Raw genomic sequence first — 13,234 nt, forward strand, 5'->3', positions numbered from 1 at the left:
ACAAACAAGCATTACCACACTGTTGCTTCTATGAAGTGTGGTTTAGAGGGTAACCCCATATAAATATCCTGGGAGGCCACAATAGTTTCCCCACTGTACAAAAAAGTTCATGTAGCTATACAACAAAAGTTACGCATACAACTTGCCCAACACCATTAACACTTTGTAAAGGAGAACTTTAAAACATGTATTTACAACTTAGATATTCAAAGCTTTCTTCACTGCAAATATTATATCCTTCACCTGAGGTATGCAGTTATCTTCTAAAATTTTTGCATAAGGCATAGGAACATCTGCACCGGTAACACGCACAGCTGGAGCATCCAAGTAGTTGAAGGCAGATCCTGAAACAAAAGACAGCTGTCAGGTTGCCACGCACTGTGGTTTTCTCTCAGTTCAATTTCTGAATCTATTTAAAACAATTTTGTTCCCACAGCTCTAATAGTCCAGAGAGCACTGTTCCTTGCTCATTTATCTTCACGTGCTGTGGTTTAGACAAAAAGTTTCCATCCCGCTTCTCACACAGTCATGTTCCTGGGATAAGAATTACTTGCAATTGGAGACAAACTGGATCCACCCTGTGAAAATCTCTGGAGCAAGACAGCTAGGCTCAAGCTGCTCAGGTATAAAACCCTAACTTTGCCTTCATCTGGCTTTATCAAGAAGTTGTCAGGATTTAGACTAGGGGGTGAGATTAACATGCAAAACCTGGTACCTTCCATGATCCTGGCACAGATTTCAGCTCCTACTCCAAATTGTGGCCAACCTCCTTCTACGGTGACGAGATGGTTTGTCTTTACAACGCTGGCTTCCACTGTTTCAATATCCATCGGGCGAATGGTGCGCAGGTTTATAACCTGGGGAAACAAAAAAAAAAAAAGGGGCAGGGGGGGCACTGTGTGAGTTTTGCTATGATCTAAGCCTGTCAGTTACCGCTGCTTGGCTACAGTGCCCTTTAGCACTTTCATCTATTCTGACTTCAAAGACAAGACTTCCAAGTTAAGAAAATGTCTAACTTTTATTCTGGTAGAGACTGTGTGGAACAGTTTCCGGTGGCTCCTGGAAAATCCCAGACAGGTCAGTCTGGCTATACTGAGATACAGCCATACTAATACATGCTGTCATTGCTGTGCTCACCATACAGCTGGGTCAATCTGAAAATCATTAGTAGTTCTGTCTTAATTTTGTGATGAAAAGGTCAAATGCAGAAACACGAAATGCAGGAACATGAAACGCACGTGCTGTTAAGGCTTTTACAGATCTAAGAAGCTTGTAGTTAACACACTGAAGTTTTGCAGAGCCAGAATGAGAAGACCCTCTGCTTTTTTTTCCCCCCCACTTCAGGGAAAGAGAAAAGCAACATAAACCCACCCACCTCACACTCTACACCTTCTTTGGCAAGTACAGCAGCTGCTTCCAAACAGTGTCCGACAGGTCTTGAGTGTGACACTAATGTAACATGAGTTCCTAGAAGAGAAACAAGTGTTAAAAAAGCAAAAAACCCTCAAGATTTAAAGCTTTTTTCTAGATACCAGGCTCCTCTCAAGTTAAATTTACAACAGAATCCTAACATTAAGTTCCATATGTTTATGTGAAATGTTGAGTATTCTATGCTCATACACAGCATGAAGAGTGGCAGCAGAAGGACTCTGCTAAGACAAGAGCTCTGTTCTTTAATTCAGGGCACTGAAGAGGTATTTCATATAGTTTTCGGATTATCCTTTTCAAACATTTATATACATTCAAACATACCATTCACACAAATTATGAACAAACGGGCTGAAATACTACAGTGACCTCTTTCTGCATTTTTGACAAACATGACCTACTAAGGTGAGGAAAAAAATTTTTCAGCCATCACCTATTTCCGTACTACAGAAGAAATCCTTTAGAAGGGTATAGTTTTAGATGAATACAGAATCAGGTGAGCTTTCCTTACATGGGCAACAGAACCATAAAGTATACTACTGGATAAATATAACATTTTGACATTTGAAATACTTTTCTGTGCCACATGGCAGCAGTGTTCTGAGCTAAATAATTTTTAAAAGTTCCTAAGGAGTTAAATTAATAAGGAAACAAATGACTCTCAGCTTACCTTGCCTTTCTATTTTAGCTTTTCCAATTGGAACAATGAAATCCTTTGACTGTGCCTGTTCAGACATTTCAAAGGGAACACCATACAGTAATTCATTTTCCAGCATCACAACTAGAAGAAAACATACTTGCATTAACGTGTACATCTGCAGGCACAGGAATGATTAACGGTACTGCAGCACACTAGCTTAAGGTACTAAGCCCATCCAGGCAGCAAGGACTGGACTATGTTTATGGAAGTAGTTAAAAAAACCCAAACCCTCACAATCTTTACTTCAATGCTCAATTATTTAAAAAATTATCTACAACTAATTTTTAAATAGAACCAGGTAAACTTTTGGAACACGACAGTAGAATTGCTAGTTTTAGAAAGGTCTTAGATTTTGCACGTTTGTGAAAAATTAAGACAAAGGCTGCCCTGCTTTTAATTAACGACATTCTGAATTTATCATCTGAACTTCATGATTTGTAGAAATGAGTTATGCAGATACTATTTATACATGCAGGAACTGCTCCTGACTCACCTTCACCCTTTTTAACACATTTACAGTAGATTCATAAATGCTTCTAAGTTTCCTGATTGGCACCAAAGTAGCACCAAAGATACGTAGCTGGTCACAGCACAAAATCAGCCTGCTGCTAGCAAGGAAAAGAATACTTCCGTGCCTTTGTAAGTACCTTAAAGCTGCAGTAAAGCAACCTTAAGTAAAAAGGGTTTAACAATTTTTTGTTTTAAATGGGGCAGGAGGGGAGAACAGACACTCTTTTCAGGATGGAGTGCTAGGTATCGCCACGATCTGCCTGTCTTCACCTGGATTATCGTCCCGGATTGATGCTTTCAGCAGACCTTTAGCATCTTCTGAGCTCCAAGGACTGACGACTTTCAGCCCCGGGCAGTGTCCGTACCAAGCTGCGAAGCACTGGGAGTGCTGGGCGGCGACGCCAGCCGAGGCGCCGTTGGGGCCCCGGAAGACGATGGGAACAGCGATCGATCCCGCAGACATGTAGCAGGTCTTGGCTGCGGAGTTTATAACCTGATCGATTGCTTGCATGGAGAAGTTGAACGTCATGAATTCACACACCGGTCTCAACCCCGCCTATTAAAATATATTAAAGTATTGAGTATGGTTTTACCTAAAACCAGTTTATTTTATATTTTTAAATCAGAAGTAGAGGAATGCAAATTTACAAACCATAGCGGCACCGACAGCGATTCCTGTGAAGCCCATCTAAAAGAGAAGAATACCAAGAGATGAGGACCGGGGGAGCGGCTGCTGAAGGGACGGCCAGGGTAGGAGGGGGGGCAGCCTTACCTCTGATATCGGGGTGTCGATCACCCTCTTGTCCCCGTACTTCTTCCAGAGACCCCTGGAGATCTGCAGGGCAGGAGAGAGGAGTCAGGGCCCGCCTGAGGACCTTTCCCGGCCCGGTACCGGCATCCGCATACCTTGTAGGCCCCATCGTACTGAGCCACCTCCTCGCCCAGCAGGAAGACGCGCTCGTCCCGCTCCAGCTCCTCATCCAGCGCCTGGTTCAGCGCGTCCCGCACCGTCACCTGCGAGACACCGGCAGCTGGGCAGGGCGGGGGCAGAACCCTGGGGCTCCCCACACGCCAGGGACACCGGGAGTCACCTCACCTCACCGCCCACCCGCCCCGGGGCCGGACACGTCCCCTGAGAGGGACGAGCCCCCTTTCGCCCAACGCCTCTTTCGGGGCACCCCTCCCCGCGGCAGCCCCGCTACCTGTATGGCGGCGGGCGCGGAGAGGCGGATGCCCCTGCGGTGCTGGAGCAGCCTCCCGGCGGCGCGGCGCTGCGGCGGGAGGCGGGCGCCCAGCGGTGCCAGGTGCCGCAGTGCCGCCGCACCCGCCGCCATCTTGGCCGTGTCCTCTAGGCGGAGGGAGCGGGGCGCCGCCGGTGACGGCCAGGCCAGGCCCCGCCCCTCGCGCGCGCGCTGCCCAGGGGCCTCGCCCCGCGCTCTCGCGAGAACTGGGGCGGCGGCGGCGGCGCTGCCTTTTGACGTCACGTCCGGGTCGCGGCGGCGGCGGCGGCCGGTTGTCGGAGGGACACCCGTGTGTCCGTCCCGCGTTGAGGGGGAGGCGTATGGCTCGGGTTCAAGCGCCCCGCCCGCGGCCACGGCTTCGCCTTTTGGCGACGGGGCTGCCCGGGCCGGGCCCCTCCCAACCCGCTCGGTGACGCCGCGTCCGGGCACGGGGCTGAGGCGGGCGCCGGGCGCGGGCACCCGGCTGGCGGCCCTGGGGCGAACGGGGGCGGTGCCCGGCCCTCCCCTCCCGTGGGGGTGTGTCTTGGGGGCGTGGCTTGTTTGGGAAACACCCCCCGCGCCGTCCCCGCCCGCGGCTCAACTCCGGGTTCGCGCTCAGCCGTTCCCGTTGGGTTCTGCCTCCGCGTCGGGAGCTGCGCCCGTGAGTGCCGGGCCGGGCCGCGCCGCCTCGGGGCGGGGGGGATGCGGGGCTGAGCGCCCGGGGCCTGCCTTGCTTCTGCCCTGGTTCGGGGGAGCAGTGAGGGGCCGGGCACCCGGGGCCCGGGTGGGGCGGGGTGCCCGTACCCTCTGTGGGGGAGCGTGTTAAGGCGGGACGGCCGCGTCCCGGGTTGGGGTGAGGAACAGGGCTCGGGGTTGGGCTCCCTGGGGCCTTTTCGGTACTGGGGGAACGCTGCGGGGCAGGATGGCGGGGCGCTGGCGTTAGGGTGGGGATGGCACACCTGGTGCCTGGGTCTTGTTCCCGGTTGGGCTGGGGAGGATGCCGGGGTGGGAGCCGGGGTGCCCGGCGGTCGTCTCTGGCAGGGAGGGTCGGGTCTCTGTGGGCCCTACTCTGTGCTGGGAGGGGAATGGGTCCTCCTGCCCCACTGGGGAGAGGAGACAGAGCTGGGACACTGGTTTGGGGTAGGGGTGAGGGTGTGGGCTCTGGAGTCACTTACAGAGGTTGCATGCAAAATGTTTGGGTTTGTTTCCAGCATCTTTGCTGAATCATTGTGATCCTGGGGAGAGTTCTTCCACCGTGAGCTCTCTGGCTCCTCTGTGATGGAAAAACGGCGCTTCCCAGCTCCTGCTGCAGGTCTGGGCCCCTCTCTGGCCTGGGCTCACAGGGGCAGGATTTCTGCCCCTGTCTTGCTGTCACTCCTTGGTCCGTGCACATGCTGACCCCCATTGATGTGTGCAGGGAGGCTTAGTTTTTCTGACACCAGCCTTCCTCCAAAAGTGTTTGGAGACACATTTCCACACGCAGACAGCTACTGTTTAGTTTCACAGAAGCAAAAGGGGTAAAACCCAGCAGCACAGGGCCAGCAGGACCAGGTTACATACAAGCGTCTTCCTTTTGCTCTCGTGAGATAGCGTGATGTGGGCTCTTCAGACAAGTAGCAATTAAAATAAAAGTTTGGAACCTGGACTTAAACCAGGATGTCGCAGAGCTCCTCAGGGAAGGGAAGGAAACTTCAGGAGCTTGGAATTCATAGCGAAGCAATTAGACATAAAGGAGTGAAAATGCTGAGTGGCTGGCGTGAGCGTTTTTCTCTTCTGCCTGTGGTGAAGACTAAGTAAAAAGCAACTAAAGAAAAGCAGGAACTAAGTTAATTTTTAATAAACTGTATTAGTCATTATAAACTTGACGTGTAGAAGGTGATGGATGCTTTCTTTAGTGAAGCTGATCTCCTGAATTACGAGAAGATTTGGTAACTGGTTGTTTTAAGAGCTTGTCTCCTCCTTGCTCCCTTGGTTAGGGTAGCACGGTGCTGGGGCCTCATGGGTTTGCTCTGCAGACGCTGGACTCGCTGTACGGTTGGTGGAGTACAGTCATCACTGGTGCTAGCTTAGTTTTTGACAGTTCAAGTGAGTCACCGATAAGGATTTACAATAAAAATGTGCTTTTCAAATGTATTGACTGGCTGGGGAATAGAGAAGTGGTCCTTGCACAGCATAGCTGTGCTGGGGTATGGAGTTTCGTTTTCTCATCTTTGGAGATCTAGATGTGAGAAGCAGGGAGCTCACGAAGTGAGTACGTTGAAATACCAAGTATATTTATCTGTATAAGTAGAGTTCTAGCTTTGCTGTTTTTAAGTTGCCATTGGTAGAATTCCTGTCAGCTCTATGTTGACCTAGAAATCTAAGGTAGCTATTGAGGTTAAACAGTTTGTGTGGAGGTTAAACAGCTTATGTTGTAATATTGATACCAAACTGTCCGTTAAAGACCAGTGCCATAAGTAAATCCTTTAATTCTTTTGTTGAAATGAAAAACATTTAGAGCAAATCAGGTGGTGGCTGCCTCTTGACCTGTAACTGTTAGGTGTATTTCTGCTCCTCCTTCAAGTAACCGCACATGGCAGCAGTGCGGTGGTTTTCTCCAGGTGCAGTGTGTAGCCTGTGGCCTTGACCAGATGCAGTGCATGTAGTCCCAGCAGTGCCAATGCTTAGCAGTGCTGCTGGCATCCCCTGGCCTGTCTCAAGCCTCTGTGTGTGCGTTCAGACTCAGACTTTCAGCTGATTTTCATTTGCTTTCTCTGAATTTCAGCTTACAAAATGGTTGCAGTTAGCAGCTCTGTTCTGGGAGAAGCCCTGCTGAAGTTAATGGGGCTACTTGTTGCAGTAGCGTTGCTGGTAAAAAGCCTAGTAATCCTCTGAGTCATAATATGTGAAAGAAGAGTGCACCTTTTATAAATGCAGGTATCCAGTTTGGTGTATTAAGTATAAAATGATGACTTGAGTGCTTTTCTCCAAAGGTACTCGCTTCTCATTGTGCCTTTCTAGTTTTGGATGTTCTTGGTGCTGGGCTGCGGCAGCAGCTGTGGCGACCGTGTTGGTGCTGTCTGTCTTCTCCCCACTTGCAGAAGCAGGATTGTGGTTTGACACAGTCGGTGCACTTCTGCTTCCACCAGAGAATGTTTGGCTTAAATGCTGTCAGCAGTTTGTCTGGCTGAATTTCATCTTAAATGAGTATTTCTTATGGTTATTACTGACAGGCAGTCTTGAGATACAGCTGCATGTTCTCTGCTGGCTGGATGTGAGTGACCACGTTAGTGAGGCTGTCCCAGGGTGCAGTATGTTGTGTGACACAGGGACAAGAGCTGGCTTGAGGCTGCCCATCGCGGGGTATGGATGGAGTGAGTGTCTGCCCACCCCCACTGATGCATCACTGTTATTTCCATCAGGAAGAATTGAAAACATCATTGAAAGGGTGTATGTCCCCACCCTTGTTGTGATGTGGTTTGCTACGTCTTATCTCAGGTTGTATCCAAACAGCAATTTTTGCCTGGGAAGTTGTCTAGAAATTCAGAGCTCGCAGGCTGGTGAGGGGAGCATCAGGTAGCTGTGATCTCACTCAGGTATTTTAGGATGGCCTCTTGGGATCAGCCCTTGGCGCTGTGTGTCTCGCTGGCTTTGCCAGGGAGGTTTGTGTGTGCCTGGTGATCCTGGCTCCTTACACAAAGGTCAGTGAGACTTCTCAATGTCACTTACATGTTGAGGGAGGTCTGGGTCTGTTTTAGCTAATTGCTCACGTGAATTATTCACTCTGGTGTTACATAGCAGTGCTGTGATCAAAGATTAGTTCATGCCCTTGTTACAGACAGGTGGTATTATCTGGGTTTTTTTTTCCGTGATAAACAAAGTCTTGATTCATCTGTAGCGTGGACTTAGATACTGACCAAAATAACATAGTATCTGCCCACCAGTTTAAATAACTGATGGACATCTGTCTGTCTTTGAAATATTCTGAACATATAATTCTAATTAATTTTATTAAGACTGCAAATCTCTTCTATCGTGATGACTAGTGAAGTTTCTGGCTGGCTGCATCGCTTCACTTTCAGGTGAATGTTCTCCCTGAATATCAGAAACCTGTACCAGTCTCTCCTATGGTCTTAGTGCATCTGCATGTTACACTGGTGACATACTTGACCAGGGTTAACACCTATGAGTGCTGGAATTTAAAAGGTCTGGGCTATTGATAAAAGTTAATGAGCTGTACTTGAATGACAGTTCCAAATAAAACCTGAATGAATTCACTTCTTGATTTGTGAGCAGTTACAAAAAATAATTACAGAGGTTGGCAGAAGAGCTGGCATTCCAGGTTTATCTGCTGGTGGGGGGGTGGGTGAGCTTTAATATACTTTCTTGAGGCATACTCTGTCTCTAATTTGTAAAAATAAGATCCTGGTATGACTAGTTCTGTATCTTAGTATTTCTTAGTCTTCTGTTGTCTGACCTCATGATTTTCATACACTGATTTTGTTTTTTCTGTTAATACATCTGGGATGCAGCTGAGGCTGTGCTTGTGCTGCTGGCCCCTGAAGGCCTGACCTGCTGGACACTGCTGTGCCCAGGTGGTGGGTTTGGGCAGGGTAGCAGAGCCCGAAGAGGTGGGATGTACTGCCTTGTTCTGCGGAGAACGAGACAAACCTTGTTTGCTAGGAATGAGAAGGGCAAGTAATCTTTTTGGTTGGGAATTAACTGATCTGTCGGTTGTTTTGGAGTGTGGGTCTCTGGCTCGGCTCAATCTTTGTGCTGCTTTTAGCTGGGTGACTGTGTGTTGAAGTTTGCTAGTAAAGAAGATGGGAACAGAAGTCTTGGTAACTGTGCGGTCTTTAAGATGTAAAAATAAACAAAGCTGAGAAGCTGTACCCTGCTTAAAACGGACTGACCTAAATTTTCAGCAATTCTAGCAGAAAGGCAGGCTCTGGGTAGGGATAAAGGCTTACTGATGACTAACTGCCCTGTCTGTGCTTCGCTTGACATTGGGGAAATCTCCACTGGTGTCTGGGGTCATTCACTTCCTCCCCTCCGCGAGTTGCACAACCCAGGCTGTGGATTTCCCTTGTTGTACTTGCGTGGAGAGAGTCCCCTTGTTATGCAAGTCAGCAGTTCGGCATCTTTGGGGAAGTTACAGCACGCACGAGTTCTCAGATTGCTTTTGTTGGAGTGTTGTTGAAAACACTTGATGTCCTCTGGCTTGTCCCTAAAGAGATTTCTTTTGAGGCTGTGTATGTGTTTGTGAAGTCCATTCATACTCTTTGTCTGTAGATTAATGTTCTTGCCATCAATTGCAGTTGTTCACTAATGAATTATTAATTCTGCAGTGAGGATTTTTTTTTTCCCTTCTTCGTTGACTTTCATGCTTGATTGATTCTTCTGTGCAGTTTAAATGGGAGCATGGGAATTTTGACTGATATTAACTGATTACATGTATGATGTCAATGGTGGCTAAATAACCTTTTTTTTTAAAATTGGGTGAAGAACATCTGTCTTCCAAAGGACTCACAGTTTCCCAGGTGAAACAGTCTGTTTGTGAATGTATCAGAGGCACATTGCTTGTTATTTAACAAAGCTGGGATGGTCAGGCAGCCGGTGGAGTGATTACTTGTGTGCTCTGGAGGCAGTCCTGTGGGTAGCACGAAGGGAGAAGGAGGGAAAAGCTCGTTTGTAGATTCTTCTGCTAATGTGGCTTTGTAGCCGAATGCTCTCCTGGCAGAGCGCCCGCCTTGGATTAGAAAGCATTCCCCTCGGTTGTTCTTGTAGGTACTGATGGTCTGCCATGTTTTGTTCTTTGTTTTGTGGTTTTGTGTGTGTTTTTTCCTGCAGGGAGATAATAGGAGGTGAATCGTGTATCCTTTCAGCGGCCTTCTGTTAAACTTGGGATACCACAGTTCAAGCAACTGAACAGATGGATAATGGAGACTGGGGATATATGGTAAGTGAGCCCGCGTGTGTGCTCTGTGGTACAACTGGGCTTTCAAGATCTTGCAGGCAGAATCCTTCCAGATCTGTCTTGTGTGGATCCAGAGCTTCAGTTATGTGAGAAGAAAAACTGTGCATGTTACAGCAGCTTACTTAGGTTCTCTGGGTGCTTCACCTTGCATGCTATTTGTGGGGAGAGCTCAGATTCATATTTCCTAGGTACAATCAGTGAGTACTAACTGACGCCTCAAGCTCGCTGTTACCATTTTCCTAACACACAGAAGCTGAAAATAGTTTGTGCTTTCTCCATATAATTTTAAGGACGGTGTCATTTTATTTATAAAGAAAAATGGTTTTGCCTTGTAAAACCCTGTCTCAAACTAGACAAATGCATCTTATTTTTCTCCTTTTCTCTTTCTCTAAACATTCTGCTGCCATGCATATGTCTCTTTTCTCTGGCTGGCCTCAGTCCTGGTTGTTAGGGTTGGTGGCCAGATGGGATTTCTGTTCCTTTCTCTCTTGCTTCCTCATGTGCTGTCTGGAAGTTTATGTAGACCGGTTTGTGCTCTGCCCCCATCTTCTATGCAGCCAGCTAATTTGCTAATAAATACTTCTTTTTAGGGCTAAAAGCTGAAATTTCTTTTTTGTTTGCTTGTTTTAATGTTGCCTCTTAACCAGAGCCTAGATTATTTTGGTTGTGAGCTCTTGGTCCTGTGTCTAAACTTGCACCGTCATCCTCTTTTGAGGGACAGAAAGAGGCTTAAGACTTGTTCAGCTGATTTTTTTTTTCTTTGTTTTCTTTTTTTTCTTTTTTTTTTGTTCTAGACTGAGAGACAGATTGTGAAAGTAAAGAACACTGATGGGCCTCATTCAGACTAACTTGTTTTTCAGGAAATCTCTCTGTGCTCATTTCCCCATCTGTAGAATAGGAAAAAAAACCTTGTTGCCCAAATGCAAAACTTGCTTCTGTGACAGTAGCTCAGTTGTTAAGATTTCTAAAGCGTTCTGGAAATGTGCATTCTGAATGTTAAGTATCATCCTGTCTAGTTGCCAGTTGTGCTTTGTTGCTAGGTGGCTTGGATTTGTTCGGGTCTAAACACCGCTTACAGGCTTTGAACGGGAGAAGCGTGATTCTCTCCAGAGCCTGTAGTTCTCGGAGTATTTGGCTTGTGTGTCAGTGAGGTGATCGAATCTTCTTGTGGTGGCTTGATAAACTCTGCAATTTCTCTTTTTCTAGATGACTGATCCAGTCACGCTAAATGTGGGTGGACACATGTATACGACATCCCTCACGACTCTAACGAGATATCCTGACTCAATGCTTGGGGCCATGTTCAGGGGAGACTTCCCCACTGCCAGGGACTCTCAGGGCAATTACTTTATTGACAGAGATGGACCACTTTTCCGTTATGTTCTTAACTTTTTAAGGACCTCAGAGCTCACTTTGCCACTGGACTTCAAGGAGTTCGACCTACTCCGGAAGGAAGCAGACTTCTATCAGATTGAACCACTAATTCAGTGTCTCAATGACCCCAAGCCGCTGTATCCCGTGGATACCTTCGAGGAGGTGGTGGAGCTCTCCAGCACCCGGAAGCTTTCCAAGTACTCCAACCCGGTGGCTGTCATCATCACGCAGCTCACTATCACCACAAAAGTCCATTCGTTACTGGAAGGCATTTCAAACCACTTCACCAAGTGGAATAAGCATATGATGGACACCAGGGACTGCCAGGTTTCCTTCACGTTTGGGCCGTGTGATCACCACCAGGAAGTGTCGCTCAGAGTCCATCTGATGGAGTACATCACAAAGCAAGGCTTCACGATCAGGAACACCAGAGTTCATCACATGAGCGAGCGTGCCAATGAAAACACAGTGGAGCACAACTGGACTTTCTGTAGACTGGCACGAAAAACAGATGACTGATTCTGTGACTCCGCAGGAGCCACTTCAGCCGTTAGCAACTTAATTGGACAGTAAACCCAAGAGAGTCTGGATTTGGACTAAAGCAACAATGTGGGCTTTTTTTTTTTTTTTTTTTTTTATACGACTATTTATTGTTTATTGGTAAGGGCTGGAGGAGTTTCGTTCTCTAGCAGCTCTGTCCTTTTGTCCTGTTCAGAAAAAAACCATGCATGTGCCTGTTCAGTCAAGACACCTTTTTGTTTGAAAGAGGGAGACCGAAGAATTAGTACAATAGGGTATTTTGTGTCATTAACACAATTCTCTGATGCAAATTAAAGTGCTAAAGTTACCTCCGTTTAAACGGTTTCTAATCCATCTAATGCTATGACACTGGGAGCAAGAAACAAAAAGAATTTAAGATGCAGTTGGGGAAAAGCTGCTATCGTGTAGACTAATTTAGTTTCTAAATCAGTAAACAGTATTGTAATATTCTAGGACAACAAATCCCACCCTTTAAAAGTACTTGATAAGTACAGTTTCTTACAGTTATGACAACTGTTTCTTTCTATGCATATAAATCAAAGCAACCAAATATTATCTGTAGCCATGGAAATATAATTAGAAATATTTATATTGGATTCTAAATGCAAAATGTCCCTGTGGTAGAATTCATATTTTTAATGCCTGGTGCAATATTATTCCCAAGTGTAATGCCTGCCAGCAAGAAGCTAATAAAAATGTGAAATGCGGAGTACTATTTGTATTTTCTTTTTGTCTTCTAGAACTCTAATGCTTAAAAAAACCCCAACCCAACCAACTGAAAAAAAAAAACCCAACAACCCAAACCCTGTTTTTCCATGCTGCAGAGTAGTTCAGATGCTCTGGTAGCACTCTGTTCTCTTTCATTACTGATGTACTTTGTTCCTTTTTATGTTAATCAGTTGATTCATCTGTCCTCATCATAGAAAAAGCTTCTGTTTTGAAAACTGCATTATGACCAACAGAAAGATGACAAGTATTTGTACCGGCTAAAGGGATAGGGATGGAGGCAACACAGAGCCTAAGTACTTGTAGCTGCTAAGTAGTGTTATCTGGTTTGTCAGTGATTTATCTAGTGACTTACATATGTAATTTTAACTGTAGAATGCTGCTTCTGATGTTCGAGTCAAGGCACTCAGGTCCTGTGGTTTCACTCGATTTTGTACAGCCGTTTCTGCTTATTTTGGGCACTTTATCATAGTTATTAACAGAATTTCTGGTTACAAAACTTGGATGCTGTTGGGAGTAAGAGAGTTGATAGCTGTTTTGATGAATGGGTCACGTTTGCCCGTGACGTTCTTGTCACGAGTGTTCCTTACCACGACTGCTCTGCTCTCTGGGCTGTGCAGACCACAGCTCTTTGGGGATGTAAGAGGGGGTCTGGATTTCTATGGTAGTTGCTGGTTCTTGAAGGCAGGAGCTTTCCTTCCCATCTCTGACTCAAAAGGCCTGTCTCAAGGGTGTATTTCTCCATCGTATTTTGTCTCCCTCTCTTTATATATGGCATGG

At 46.7% G+C, this 13,234-nt stretch overlaps 2 protein-coding genes across 3 annotated transcripts; one reads left to right on the top strand and one right to left on the bottom strand.

The window, feature by feature from the left end:
- Window positions 1–159: 159 nt before the first annotated feature.
- PDHB (pyruvate dehydrogenase E1 subunit beta) lies at window positions 160–4,030 on the bottom strand. The gene is made up of 9 exons (XM_074914247.1): window positions 3,841–4,030; window positions 3,545–3,652; window positions 3,411–3,473; window positions 3,291–3,326; window positions 2,909–3,194; window positions 2,099–2,209; window positions 1,376–1,467; window positions 716–857; window positions 160–344 (listed from the first exon to the last, which is right to left on the bottom strand). The coding sequence occupies exons 1-9, from the start codon at window positions 3,970–3,972 to the stop codon at window positions 199–201; spliced, it is 1,116 nt and encodes a 371-aa protein (XP_074770348.1). The 5' UTR covers window positions 3,973–4,030; the 3' UTR covers window positions 160–198.
- Window positions 4,031–4,130: 100 nt separating this feature from the next.
- Window positions 4,131–12,430, top strand: KCTD6 (potassium channel tetramerization domain containing 6). 2 transcript variants are annotated; one of them, XM_074914249.1, is made up of 4 exons: window positions 4,131–4,519; window positions 5,070–5,170; window positions 9,688–9,796; window positions 11,021–12,430. In XM_074914249.1, the coding sequence occupies exons 3-4, from the start codon at window positions 9,770–9,772 to the stop codon at window positions 11,705–11,707; spliced, it is 714 nt and encodes a 237-aa protein (XP_074770350.1). In that variant the 5' UTR covers window positions 4,131–4,519; window positions 5,070–5,170; window positions 9,688–9,769; the 3' UTR covers window positions 11,708–12,430. The 2 variants fall into 2 exon arrangements, with proteins under 2 accessions (XP_074770350.1, XP_074770349.1); XM_074914248.1 differs by lacking the exon at window positions 5,070–5,170.
- The last annotated feature ends 804 nt before the right edge of the window (window positions 12,431–13,234 follow it).

The sequence above is a fragment of the Athene noctua genome, chromosome 10 (assembly GCF_965140245.1).
Source record: "Athene noctua chromosome 10, bAthNoc1.hap1.1, whole genome shotgun sequence".
Taxonomy (NCBI): Eukaryota; Metazoa; Chordata; class Aves; order Strigiformes; family Strigidae; genus Athene; species Athene noctua.

Bases quoted from the DNA above. Each gene is read 5' to 3' on its own strand.
- PDHB (XM_074914247.1), bottom strand. From the start codon at position 3,972: ATGGCGGCGGGTGCGGCGGCACTGCGGCACCTGGCACCGCTGGGCGCC. The intron at 3,327-3,410 runs GTAAGGCTGCCC...CTTCTCTTTTAG, and splicing joins TCGACACCCCGATATCAGAG to ATGGGCTTCACAGGAATCGC. The intron at 3,195-3,290 runs GTTTGTAAATTT...ATATTTTAATAG, and splicing joins TCGCTGTCGGTGCCGCTATG to GCGGGGTTGAGACCGGTGTG.
- KCTD6 (XM_074914249.1), top strand. From the start codon at position 9,770: ATGGATAATGGAGACTGGGGATATATG. The intron at 9,797-11,020 runs GTAAGTGAGCCC...CTCTTTTTCTAG, and splicing joins ATGGAGACTGGGGATATATG to ATGACTGATCCAGTCACGCT.